This window comes from Phascolarctos cinereus, unplaced genomic scaffold (assembly GCF_003287225.1).
Source record: "Phascolarctos cinereus isolate Bilbo 61053 unplaced genomic scaffold, phaCin_HiC Scaffold_2;HRSCAF=192, whole genome shotgun sequence".
Classification (NCBI taxonomy): domain Eukaryota; kingdom Metazoa; phylum Chordata; class Mammalia; order Diprotodontia; family Phascolarctidae; genus Phascolarctos; species Phascolarctos cinereus.
Window position 1 is genome coordinate 269667117 of NW_027555625.1, and position 13622 is coordinate 269680738.

General features: G+C 42.4%; 1 protein-coding gene across 2 annotated transcripts in view; it reads left to right on the plus strand.

The window, feature by feature from the left end:
• Positions 1–13622, plus strand: part of LOC110193614 (regulator of G-protein signaling 3) — a 111911-nt gene that overhangs the window by 27382 nt on the left and 70907 nt on the right. For both annotated transcript variants that reach the window (XM_078150038.1, XM_078150037.1), the window contains exons 8-10: positions 5122–5182; positions 7659–7749; positions 8270–8337. In XM_078150038.1, coding sequence (XP_078006164.1) covers positions 5122–5182; positions 7659–7749; positions 8270–8337 — 220 coding nt within the window. The remainder of the gene's footprint in view (positions 1–5121; positions 5183–7658; positions 7750–8269; positions 8338–13622) is intronic.

Consider the following 13622-nt stretch of genomic DNA (forward strand, 5'->3'; position numbering starts at 1 on the left):
GGAACCTGTGACCTCAAGGCCACATGTGGCCCTCTAGGTCCTCAAGTGCAGCCCTTTGACTGAATCTAAACTTCACAGAACAAATCCCCCACCCCTGGTATAAACTTTTGAGTAGTATGTTTGGCATTATTTATCGACCTATAAACTGAGCTATACTCAGATTACCTATAAAAGAATTTTTAATAGCTTTAAGTGCAATAAGTAAGAAGTAGTCAGTTATAGAACACTTAAGAGATTTCTCCTTATGAGTGTTAATTGTGACAATTTACTGTACCTGAATGAATGTGAAATCACTGGCGCCTGAGTAGGAAGCAAAGCTGTGGGGAAGTTATTAACAATTTAGTACTTTTAGTTCATTTGGGAATGTGAATTCAATTTACCAAAGAATATTACAGAAGCCATATTCTTTAGGTCAAGGGAATGTGATTGTAGAAATATAGAAGTGTAAAATTTATAATCCCATAGCATATATTTAGTATACCAAGATTCAAACAGTACAGTGGAATACTTTGTGAATCCAAATATCAGATAGATTTCTTTTGGATGGGTTGCCATTTGGTGTTAAACAGGTATATAAGACCTTCACAGAGGCTGTATGGTTTTCTGGAGTAACATCTTAGGTCAGCCTTACAGATGTTATGATGGCCACTTTAACTTCTACAATGGCAAAAACTCTGTAGCATCCAGGGCAGCTTTCACATCAGGCCCCACAAAAGCTACCCCAGGTTCAACACACTCTGTGTCAGCTTTCATTTAAAACCATTGCTCATGAGCACCTACCAGTATGTTTGCTTTTACTAGTAAGCCAGAGGACACAATTAGTTGAAAGCAAAGGCATTTAATGAAATTTTGTAATAAGAAAAGGACCACCCTAACATTTTCTTCCATAAATCTAGACATGGTCTCTTACACGCCATCAGTGGGAAGAGAGTGGACATGCTTAGGGAACATATATGGCGAGGTGTGGCTAGGGAACACTTGTAGAGAAGTATACACACAAGAAACATTTATTCATTCATGAATAAAGAAATGTTTATTAAGCACTTACTGTGTGTCAGCACTGTGTTAATGCTGGAGATGCAAATAGAAGCAAGCATTTGGCATCAAGGAGCTCATTTTCTAATTGGGGAGGAAGACACATGAAGGAGAGCTAGGGTTACTTAGGGGGTTGTGCAGGTAGAGGAGGGGCAGCATGGTTTGAAATGGCCAGGAACTGGTGTGGTGGTTTGGTCTGAGGCAAGATAAAGTGAAAGCTCTCCTCTAAGAACCCAGGAGCCTTGAGCAAAGTCTGCATTCTGATGGGAGGAGGTAGAAGGCCAGAACACAGGCGGGCATGGCTTAGAAATGGCCAAACGGGTAATGCCTATCTCTGAGAGCATAAGCCAGATGCTAGTGGAGGGTTGCTGATGTCATCCAGTAGTGCTGTTGGACTGCTTCTGCTGGGCCTGTTCCTTGCTGGTGTTGTATGCTGTGGAGTCTCCACCAAATGGAACTTTGCTGGTTTTATAATCTCTGCCAAGAAATGGCTTAGTTGGACATATAGTTGTGTAGCCTCTCTTTGCTTTCAGGTTCTGACTTCAGCTGGGGTCTTTGTCTGAGCTGTTACCTCTTCTTCATTAGAGGATGAGTGGGCTACTTTCTCTTTTTCAGCTTAGAGCCTAGAAGCTTAGCTGTTAGCTTTTTTTTTTTTTTGGTGCCTCCTCCACCCTCCTGCGGCATGCTTTCCTGCTTGGCATGCAAATAGATTTGTACTAGAACAAAAACTAAGCCAATGAAGAGAGTTCATTGTCCTCCGAGCAAGTGGCCAATCGCTTTTCTGACTTTAAGCCTTCTAGGCTTTGAACCTCTGGTCTATCTATACCTCTCTGTATAGCCTCTCTGTCTATCTATGCCTCAAGAATGGTATGTATTTTTGGCTATAGATTCCGGAAATTGGACATTTAATATTTTAGGAATTCAGAATATTTGCAAATGTGAATAGATTATTGGTATGGTCATGTATTTGGGGAATTGAGCAATGAAGCAGGGACAGTAGGTGAAACTGAGGGTAAGGAACATTTATTAGGAGAACAGGAGAAAGTGGAAAAACATAATCAAGGTGTGGAGGATAAAGGGAGTAGGAAGGGTGTGTGTGTGTGTGTGTGTGTGTGTGTGTGTGTGTGTGTGTTTAAGAGCAATGACCTTAAAAGTAATTGTCCTTTGTGGTAGAGTTGTTATTGGCTCTTCTGGTGTATTGGTACACATGCAAAAAGAGCATAGCTATTGCTCTTTAACCAAAAAAAAGAACCTTAAATTAAAAAAAAATTTTTCCGCTCTGAATTCTCTCTCTCCTTCTACTCCTCCCCCACCTATTAAGAAGGCAAGAAATATAAACCCAGTTGACATAATCAGATTGAAATAGATCCTATTTACAGTTAATTGATTTTTGTCTTGTAACTGCCCAAGTCATGTTTCTTTGTCTCTGAACTTAGTTCAGAAATTCAGCTGTCCCGTAATGAGTCAAATTTAGAAATCCAGTTCTCTTTTAAATCACTGTTCTATTCTTGTGTGAAGGAAATTTGTTACCCTTGAAAGAGTCAAGTAGACACTAGGGAGTCTTGTCTAGAATCTTTACACCACCAAGCTATCCTTCAAGGATGTCTGGTTTGTTATCCAAAGCAGTCTGGTCCACTATCTCTAACTTTGCAGGTGGACTTAAACGATGAACATTTATTAGTCACAGGAGAGGAGAGGGTTGTTATTAGCCTGTTATTCCTAATTTCCAGCCTATCGTGTTGTCCCCACCCCATGATGCTGTCTACTCTGTAAACAATAGCATTTTTTCCCCATTTCCCCAACTCTGTTCTTTGTTCTCTTGTGCTTCCCAAAACTAAATGAAGGTTAGTAAGCTCTCGTCATTGAAAGAGGCCACTGACCCAGTTTACTGGTTCTGCTAGCCTAACTGATAAATTGATTATGCTTAGACCACTGTCTCTCAGTTTACCTTAATTTTCCCACATTGCACCACTGTACATATGAAGTCGTGCAAAACATTTTTACATGAGCCATGTTTTGAAGAACCCAAGAAAAATAAAGTGAAAAAAGTATGTTTCAGTCTTCACTCAGAGTTCATCAGTTCTCTCTCTGGAGGTGGATAGAATTTTTACATTGTGTATCCTTTGTTGTTGTTTGTCAGTGACATCAGTAAGACTTGCAAATGAATTGGATTTAAATGAGGGAGGGCTGTATAAAGTCACCAGCCTCATCCTCTTCTCCAGATTATCGTATTCATCAGAATAAACAAGTATTTCACAGTTTATTATTAAAATGCTACTGTTACTGTGTATAATAGTCTCTTGGTTCTTCTGACTCCTTTTGTGTCAGTTCATATAAATCTTCCCAGGTTTTTCTGAAACCACTTCCCTCCTAATTTCTCATAGCACAGTAGTATTACATCACCATCATATACTACAACTTGTTCAGCCATTTCCAAATTGATAGGCATCCCCTCAATTTCTAGTTCTTTGCTACATCAAAAAGTTGCTATAAATCTTTTTGTACATATGGGTCCTTTTCTTTTTCTTTGATCTCTTTGAGATATAGACTTGGTAGTGATATTGTAAAAGTGAGAGTATGCAGTTTTATAGACTTTTGGGCAAGTTTCAAATTATTCTCCAGAATAGTTGGACTAATTCACAGATAGTTAGTGTTCTTGACACTTTACCTCTTGGTTGGTATCAAGAAACTGCCTGAATGCACCTGCTTCTCACCTCTGAAGAGGGAAGGGAGCCTTTGCCAGTGCAAATTAGCATTTTGCTCTGGATTGCTAGATTGAGAGCTACCATACCTGAAAGAAAGTCCTAAATGCATGGTAGATAGGAGGATCTTTAATAAATTTTGAATACTTCTTATTCAGGATGAGTCAGATGTTCCCTGCTAGTTCTTAAATTTTATATTGCCCATCTTGACACTGCAGCACCAGTGTTATTCACCAAATGATGATGATGATAACTAGCATTCATATCATGCTACCATGCGCCAGGCACTGTGTTAAGTGCTTTACAAATATCTCATTTGAGTCTTAATAATAATCCTGAGAGGTGCTATTATTATCCCCATTTTACAGTTGAGGAAATGAAGGCAAATGGGTTAAGTGACTTACCTGAGGTCACACGGCTTTTAAGTGTCTGAGGCTGAATTTGAATTTGGTCTTCCTGGTGCTAGTAGGCCTGGCACTCTATCTACTGCTCTAACTGTCTATGCAGTTGATTCCACAGGCTGTATTTTTCTTTGTTGACCTTTATATTTCCATGATTGATTTATATCTTGGTAATCCAAAAGTGTTTCTATGATGCTTGTCACTGTTGAGAACTTGCATGTTGAGCCTGTGGCTGATCACTTTTCTCCATGTTCTGTCATTACTACTGACACAGGTGTTGACATCCTTCATGTTGATCTACTTGGAAGATACTGATTGACAGTAGAACTGTACAGGGTTTCTTTTGTTACTCTCATTGCTCTAGTTACAAGCGCAAAGAGTGCAGTGCTCTGACATAGAAGAGCTGTAAGACCTCCAGCAAGCCATTTCAGTTTTTATGCCTTAGTCACTTCATCTATAAAACAGGAGGAGCAGTACCCACCTTGTCTACTGTACAGGAAAGCTGTAAGGGTGAAATGAGGATGTGGATGGGAAAAGATCTTGAATGTTAAAAGCTGTAACAGTGCACAGTGATCTCATCATATCTTCATTTCCACTATGGGGCTCTGTAACTGAAGAGAGGGCCTAAGGGAGTATGGGGAAGATAATGGAGGAGTTGGAAAATGGCCAGTTCAGACATTTTTGGTTATGGGACCAATAATTCCATTTTCTTCCTACTAACTGCAGTTCCAGTGTTCATATCTTACTGGTTATAGATTATCTCTGGGATAATTGGCCAGATATCCCCCCTGAATAAGTAGAGCTTCATAACAAGCAATTTCAGTCCATCCTGGATTTTCTTTGTTATGTGGATTTGACTCCAAATCTATCTCCTACTTACTTAAAGTCTCTCAAAAGGCTAGTGAGTCCATTTTTTTTTTCTTTTTAGCCAGGGTACTGAGCTTTTGGAAAGGTTTTAATATCAAGTTCCATTATTCCTCCAGACAGAGTCAACTTATCGGCTGCATGAGCTTTGGGGTGAAGTCTCTGCTGGACCCTGACAAGGTAGGTCCCTAGGAGAGGCCTGGTGACATCATTACCTTGAGGGTGATGCAGGCCTGGGCAACTTTCTCTGGAAACTTTGCAGGGGGGAGGCAACTAAGTTCCTACCTGTCCAACAAAGAGACACAGTGGACAGAGTATTAAACTTGGAGTCAGAAGATCCGAATTCAAATGATACCCTAAATACTTACTAGCTTTGTGACCCTGGGCAAGTTATTTAGTCCTTCTCAATCTTGGTTCTTCATCTATAAACTGGGGTAATAGTAACACTTCCCTTACAGGGCTGTTGTGAGAATCAAATGAGATGACATAGGTAAAGCACTTTACAAACATTGAAGCACTATATATAAATATTATTATTATTTGCAGTGGAGTCAGTGGAATGAAGATATATCCGTTGCCAAGTCTGATTGAGCTAGAGCCAACCCCTTCTCCTTATCTAAATCCACTGGCCCAGAACTCTTCCAAAAGGAGCAGAATTTGGGAAAGAGATATTGTGTAAAAAGGAGAACTTTGGTGCATAGAAAGAACTAGGATATAAAATTACTGTCTTTCCTTGTGCTGGTTGATATGAGGTGGGTCGTGCAGATATTATTGCTCCTATTTTGCAGATGAAGAAATCAAGGCTTAATTGACTTTCCTAAGGTCATATTCCAGGTATTATTCACATTTATCCTGACTCTAGGTCCAGGATTAGAGTAAGCTCCTGTCCTTGGCTACCGTTTGCTTCTTTAGGATTTCTTGTAAGGTGGACTGACTAGAACAAGATTCAGCAAATTTTGATCTGTGAGTGAACAGACCAGTGTACTAGGGGACCTCTTCAAGATCTAAGGCAGGGGGAAAGGATAGGGAAAAGTAATAACAAAAATAACTCACATTTCTATATAGTTTGTTTTTTGGTGAGGCAATTGGGGTTAAGTGACTTGCTTAGAGTCACACAGCTAGTGAGTGTTATGTATCTGAGGGTGGATTTGAATTCAGGCCCTCTTGACTTCAGGGCCAACGCTTTATCCACTGAGCCACCTAGCTGCCCCTAGTTTTTGAGATTTATAAAGGAATATACCTGTTATCTCATTTGATCCTCACAGTAATTCTATTCCTATTTTATAGATGTAGGAAACTGAGGCTTGTCCAAAGGCACCACAGCTAGCAGGTTCCGGAGCTGGGATTAGAACCCAGACCCCTGGCTACCAGTTCAGCACTCTATATATACACTGCCTTAAGCCTTCTCTGTTCTGGAACCACCCTATTTGAATGCTATATGGCTGCTATCTGCCTATGGCTAAGTGGTGATGTGGCTTTCAGATTGTTTTTGTGAGGGTAAGAAGACACACTTTCCCTTGTGGCAGTTGCTAAATTCTCTTACTTGTTCTTGAAATGCTATCTAAATGTGGGTTGTTGTTATTATTTGATTTCCATTGCTGAGCCCCAGATCCCATGCTGCCTTCTGCTTTTCTCAACTTTCCACCTCTCATCTGCCTTAGTTAGGGGAGGCCTCACAGAAAAGGTGAAGTCTGAACTAGACTTTGAAACACGAGCAATACTTCACCAGGTGGAGATAAGAGTAGAGAAATAGGAAAGCATGGAATGTCTTTAAAGAAGGGCAAGTAGGCCCCTTTAAAGGGCTGGAGATAGGATGTGTGAAGGGGTAGCGGGATTTAAGGCTGACCAGGTACACATGGGCTAGACTGACCTTGAGGAAGCCCTTAAGTGCCAGTCTGTTGACCTTGTCCCATAGGCAATGGGAAGCCACCAGAGGCTTTTAAAGTAAAGGAATAATGTGATCTGTGTCGTGAGTCATTAATGTGGCAGTGTGTACACCACGGTTTAGGAGGGACCAGATTTCATGAGCTTTGTTATCCTGAACTGGAAGTGAAACTTAAAAGTCAACTCAACCAAAATTTATTAAACACTTACTGTGTGTATGATACCGTGCTCGGCACTGGGCATAGACAAAAGTGAAACCATTTCTGCCTTCAAGGAGCTTACATTCTACTTATCTGTAGTGTTGGAGAAGCAGAGGTGAGACTTTTTTTAAACTGGGTTCAAAATGTCTGAAGAACTCCAGAGAATGTGGAGGGGGCTGCTTCTTGTGCAGCTTATTTGGCTTCTCACTTCTCAGTGGAACCTGGGAGGGCAGGAGGACAACTTCTAGTTGTTCCAGAGGGATGTTGCTGCTCTTGAAACTGGGGATGTTTTCTTTATTTGAGGAGCCTCGTATCCATTTCTTCTCTTTCAGCCTCAGTAGCAGTAGCAGCAGCACCAGCAACCTCCTCAGTGCTTTCTCTGTGAGAGAACTGTCCAAACAGCCCAAGTCTCTCAGTGTCTTAACGGTGCATAGTACATCTTAGATACTCAGTAATGGTGGCCAGATCTGATAATGGCGTCTTTGCCATGCTGCTCCTTCCAAGTGATTTTGTTTCCTAACTCCAAACATGACCCCACTTCCTTACTGTTATTAATGCTTTTCCTGCCATAGGAGATCAGTGGCTGGTATTTTCTTCTGGGACGGGACCTGGGCCGCACAAAGCATCTTAAGGTGGCCACTCGGCGGTTGAAGCAGAGCAGAGGTATGTTTTCCACAGTTTTAGTCCCTAGTCTGGATCTTGACACAAAGTTATAAAGGAGTTTTATTTGGAGACCACTCTAATGACATTTCCTCCAGTACCTCTCCTGCCCCCACCTCCTTCCAGACATCTAGACAGTTCTGTCCCTGTGTTTGTATTAGACACTGTTAACCCTATATTTTGATTAAAGTGAATAGTATCTAGGGTCAGCCTCTCTCTTGACTGATGTGGTATTATTCCCGTGACAGGCAGATGGGCAGCTTTCCTAGGCAGTGAGGCTGTGAGGCCTTTAATTCTCTTGATTGAGTTTCCTTTTGGAGAGGAGGATGTTATTGGTTATGTGCTTTATAAGCTTAGGGGCAGGAGTGCACCATGCAGCCACACTAAGAAAATAATTCCCTAGGGAGCTTTTCTTGCAGTCCATCCCTTTGAGCAGACTGCTTAAATGATCTAGGGCTAGACAGTAACTTGAAACTAGTTGCATGTCCCTGTTGATGACTTGCTTCTCTTGGTTGCCTTTTAGATCTATTACTGAGAAAGCCTGAGCTAGCACTGAAACATGTGGACACAGAAAACATGCAGTTATTCAAGGTGGGTGAGTGGGAGACTTGTGTACCAACTGATAATGAGAAAAGCTGTCAGCCATCAGAACCCTTCTCAGGGCTTCATTATCTGTAGCTTGCTGGACAACCATTAATCCAAAAGTCAACTAGGAAATCTGTAATTCGCATAATTTTGGCTCTTTGTTACTAAAGTACCATGTCTAGTACTTGAAACGGAGCTCTATGGAGCTCAGTAAAGTAGGTGTTTTAGATACCTGGTGGGTTCCAGCCATCTAAGGATTAGGAGTCAATATGTGGAATCAAGTGAGACTTTGCTCAGAAACCTTTTTCTAGATTTGGGACCAGGGGTAACATTTGGGGCCTAGATAGATTCACTTCCCAGGAGGAGCGGAAACTCCAAATAGTCCTGTCCTGAGACAGCATGATATACTTAAAAGAACACTAGACTTCATTTTAGAGGATTGTTTATGGAGTTTCAAGCAACTCTCCGCGATCTCTGTCTGTGTTCCATTGACTAAATCATAGATTCTTAAAGTATTAATTAAAAGTACTTTTGGGGCCCAAGGACTTTTTTGAGAACCTTTGTCTACTGCCCAACCCCTAAGCCTTTCAACCTTACTATTGCTCTCACTAGAATCCCTAAGTTGCCAGCCACATCCTCTCTTCCCCTTGCCCAAGTTGCCTCTAACTTATCTATCCCTGCCAAGTCTGTGACGCCAGCTGCCACTTGAAGCTTGCTGGTGAGAGAGAATGCTGGAGACATGGAAGATTTCTAGTGCAAAGGGACGGATTTGTAACCGAGGATTCTGCCTCTGTGTTCTCTGCCTCTGAGCTAACTCTGTACCGGGTGCTTCCCCAAGTTGCTTTTTGGGGGAATGATCCATGCATTGGTGGAAATAGTCAAGTTCCACTCTGGAAATTCTCAAAGTTCTTAATGCAATGAATGCTATGTATCAAAAACATGGCTTGTGGTAATGCAAGAAAGACATTGATCACACATCTTGGAGAGGTAACTTGGTTTTATTACAGCCCTGGATTTAATAGGGATAGGGGTAAAGTCTTAGGGGCAGCGAGGTGGCACAGGGGATAGAGCACTGGGCTTCGAGTCTGGAAGACTCATCTTCCTAAGTTCAAATCTAGCCTCAGGTACTTACTAGCTGTGTGACCCTGGGCAAGGCTCTTAACCCCAATTGCCTAAAAAATTAAAAAAAAAGAAAGAAAGGCATAAATAACTTTGAGAAGTAAGGAGGTGATAGTCCTGCTGAATCTGTGGTAGTTAGACTGCATTTGAAATGTTCATGTTCAGTCCTCGGCATCATATCTGAGGAAGGACGTTGAAGAGCTGGAAGGAGAGCTTCCAGAGTTGTCAGGTGGAAGCAGTAAGCATTTATTAAGCTCCTACTATTGTCACATGTGGCACTAAGCGCTGGGAATCCAGATGAAAGCCAAAAGACAATTCTTCCCCTCAAGGAGTTTACATTCTAATGGAGGAACACAACATATATAGAGAAGCTGAAAAAGGGAGTTGGGAGTGTCAGCGGGTGATGAGCCCTGGCAGGACAGAAAGCAGCTGTGGAGGCAGCTCAAACTCTCTCTTGCTAGCTGTGTCTTATTTTAGGGGAAGGCAAATAGAACAGTGAAGGACCTTTGAGTACCTGCTGTCTGAATTATCCCACAAGCATTTATTAAGTATTTCTGTGGGTCAGAAATTGGGGTTACAAAGTCAAAAATGAAGAGTTTCTGCTTTTGAGGAAAGCAGCAGGAAGAATAACAGTAAAGACAAATAAGATACGAAGTAAATAGGTGGCAGCAGCGAGGTGGTGCAGTGGAGAGAGCACTGGCCCTGGAGTCAGGAGGATCTGAGTTCAAATCTGGCCTCAGACACTTGACACTTAACTGGCTGTGTGACCTTGGGCAAGTCACTTAATCCCATAGCCTAGCCAACAACAACAAAAAAGATATGAAGTAAATATAAGGTAATTTCAGGTGAGAGACCCTTGACCCTAGAAAAGGGATAGTGGATCAGAAAAGGCACTCCTTAAGAAGTGGCCAATTAGGAGGCTCTTGCATAGTCCAGGCTAGAGGGAAGGAGGGTCTGAATTAGGGTAATAGCTGAGTGAATAAACAGAAGGAGACAGAGCTGAGAAATGGTGTGGAAGGGAGAATCAGCAAGACTTGGCAACTGATTAGATATGATAGACAAAGGAGAACGAAGAGTTGAAGCTAACTCTTAGTTTGGGAGTGCTGAAATCCAGTTCACATGTAAGTTAAGACATCGCCCCATGATGTCACCAGTCCCCTTTGAAAACAAAGTACAACAGTAACAGAAATACGGAAGTTAACCCCAGTTAGCTGAAGATTGGCTGAGGGAACTGGGAATGTTTAGCCTGGAGGCTGGACATGGTAGCCATCATCAAACACTTGAAAGGCTTTGTTGGAGAAGAGAGATTAGTCTTGTTCTCGATTAGCCCGGAGCATAAAATTAGGACTAATGGGTAGAAATTTCAGAGGCATATCAGTTAGAATTATCCAAAAAAACAAAACAAGTTGCCACAGACATAGTGGGTTCTACCTGTCTTGGAGGCCTTTGGGCGAAGGTTGGATGAACACTGTGCTCGTGCGTGTGTGTGTGCGTGCGCGCGTGCGCAGCTGGTATGTGGGTGTGTTGTAGGAGGGATTTGTTTTTTATAGGCATAGATCTGACTAAGTGGCTTCTTGTAAGTGTGTGATTTGGTGATTCTGAAAGTTAGAGAAGCTGATTTTGAATCCCGGCTCTGCTATTCACTGATCATCTGTGGGCCTCGATTTCCTCCTTTGTAATGTGGGAGGTTTGGACTGGATGATTTCTCAGTGCCCTTCCAGCTCCAAAGGCCATGAAGCTGTGATTTCATTCTTCCACAGGACAACATGATTGGTGGTGACTCAGCAAGTAGCAGCTTCCTGAGTTTAAGTTGCTTATTATTTCTTGCCTTGACTGTAAGCCCTTCCCTATGAGCTAAGTGCTTTTCTCCCGTTTTTCAGCCTTTCTTCCTCCCAGTCAGTGCCTTAGTTCAACACTAAGGGAATGGGGAAAGACACAGCCCTAGCTTGTGAGGGAGGACCTTGTCTTGCTGATCTATGTGACCCTGGGAACCTTCCCTTCCCCCCCCATGGGCTCCCCCCCCCCCCCCCCCCCCCCCCCCGCACACTCTGCTTCATACAGTGGCTGAATGTAACCCATCATTCCACTGGTCAGTTTGGTGTAATATCTTAGGATGTTGGCAGCTGCTGATTTTTTGCTCCTAGCTCTGAGACTGGATAGTTAGGTGTATAGAAGCCCACCTAGGGGACATGGGGATTTGGGGAGAATTTCAGAAATTCTGTCTTTTTCTTGAATGGTATGTTATTAGAAGCATAGTAGCTAGTAGGTCATTAGTGAGGCTTTGCTTGTGCTCAGCACTGTGCTTGACATTACTAGAAGCACAAAGGAAGTATAGGCCTACCAGGAACTTTTATAGTCTAGTCAGGAAATTAAGCCAAAAGTAATTGTGGGAATAAGAGCACATATAGGGTGTCCCAAAAGTCTTGGTGGAGTTATAAGCTCTTAAAGTTTAAAAGTACACTGAGACTTTTGGGATAGCCTGTATAATAAAGTAGTAAGTATATAATAAAAATGAGTGCATTTGGAGTCATAAAAGGGAAAGCAACACCTTTCACTTCAGATATAAATATTTCCTCTCTACTGAATAATGAGACAAGCCTCTCACCCACTGCCCGTTTGGATGAATAGGGTGAGCTAGCACATGTGCTGCTCCTCTTTGGTCCTGTTACCAGAGTGAATGGACTGGTGTGGAAAGCATGAGAGCCACAACTTACACTCGTCAATATTAGAGTAAGGAGAGAGATTTTAAAGATGATCCGGTTTAATCGTTCATCCTGTGTATGCCATCCTGGTGTACTCATTTTAGAGATGAGGCTGCTGAGGCCAGAGAAATTAAATGACTTGGACAAGGTCATACAACTTTTTCTCTTATTGTAAAGATTTCTATTCTGTAGTGTTGGCATTGGCATTACAAACCATGGGTTCTTGATATCTCTTCTTTAGCTCACAGAGACCTTAGGCCTCTTCAGCCAAGTTCTAAAGGCTGACTGGTTGGATAGAAGTAGAGACATCAGGCCCTGAACTTGACATCGTATGAGCCCTTCCGTGGTATATGCAGGGTCAGGCTTTGTGTTGCCCCAGGGCAGATCTGCCTGGCCACAATCCAGTGCCCCAGCTGGATGTGACCCACATCGGGCTGGCAGCCATATCTTTTGAGTCTGTTCTCAGGCTAAAGGAGATGCCCCACAGGGTAGTTGCAATGCAAAAATTTAGCCTGGGCGCCAGTCCTGAAAACTGTATTTCCTCCCTGCAAAGAATTCTGAATGAATAGGGATACTGATTTGTAACTTTGGAGAGCTGTTTAAGTAGAATAAGGAGCTGTCTGTTCTATAGCTATGTAAGGCTAAGGAAAGGGTTGGCTCTTCTGATTTGAATATCTCTTCTATTAAGAGGTGCTGCTGTCTGCCCTCAGGTGGGAGCAGCCTGGAATTTGGAGTTGTGTCCTCTGACATAGGTCACCTCTCCTTGATTTGAATGATCAATGTAGATAGGGAACAGCCACACAACACTGGGCCCCAGTAGGAAGTCAGACTCAACGAGGCTGGTGATTTATCAGCATTCAATTCCGTTTGGCTGCTTTCCTTTGGCTACAATTTTACTCATTTATTTGAAACTGTAGGATTTTGCTGGACAAACAAACCCAAGGTCTATTCTCCCCTCCCTTCCTTTCGCACAGTCAAAACTGGCTCTGAAAGCTCCCAGGGTAGCCAGTTTGGGCTTGTGTGGAGTGTTACCCAGAGAGCAGCATGAAAGCAGGAGCGACTCTTTATACTCCTTCTAACGGGACATCTGCAAGGGCCCTCTTTCCCTGGACACTCGGGCAGAAATTTGGGCATAAGAGAGAAAGGAGTTATTGGGATCTTATTTGTGCTAAAGCTTCCAATATTGACTAACTATGGCCAGCTGGAATTCCAGCACATAGAAGGAGTTATCCTTCAAGCTAGCCTCCACAGTTCTGCCTTTTCTACCCTGCATGCAGAAGAGGGAGGCTTCAGTTTTTTTTAGCGAAGCGTGAAGTTAAATTTGGTCTTCTGAGAGGGGAAGGCTTTGGGGATGGTGTAGGTGACTTAAGGAGGCAAGAAAAGCTTTGAAACACAATTTAGGGAATGAGATAGGGAGTCATTTATGGAAGAAGTAAAGTATTTGGTGTGTAGCTTTAGGGCTTAGTTGAA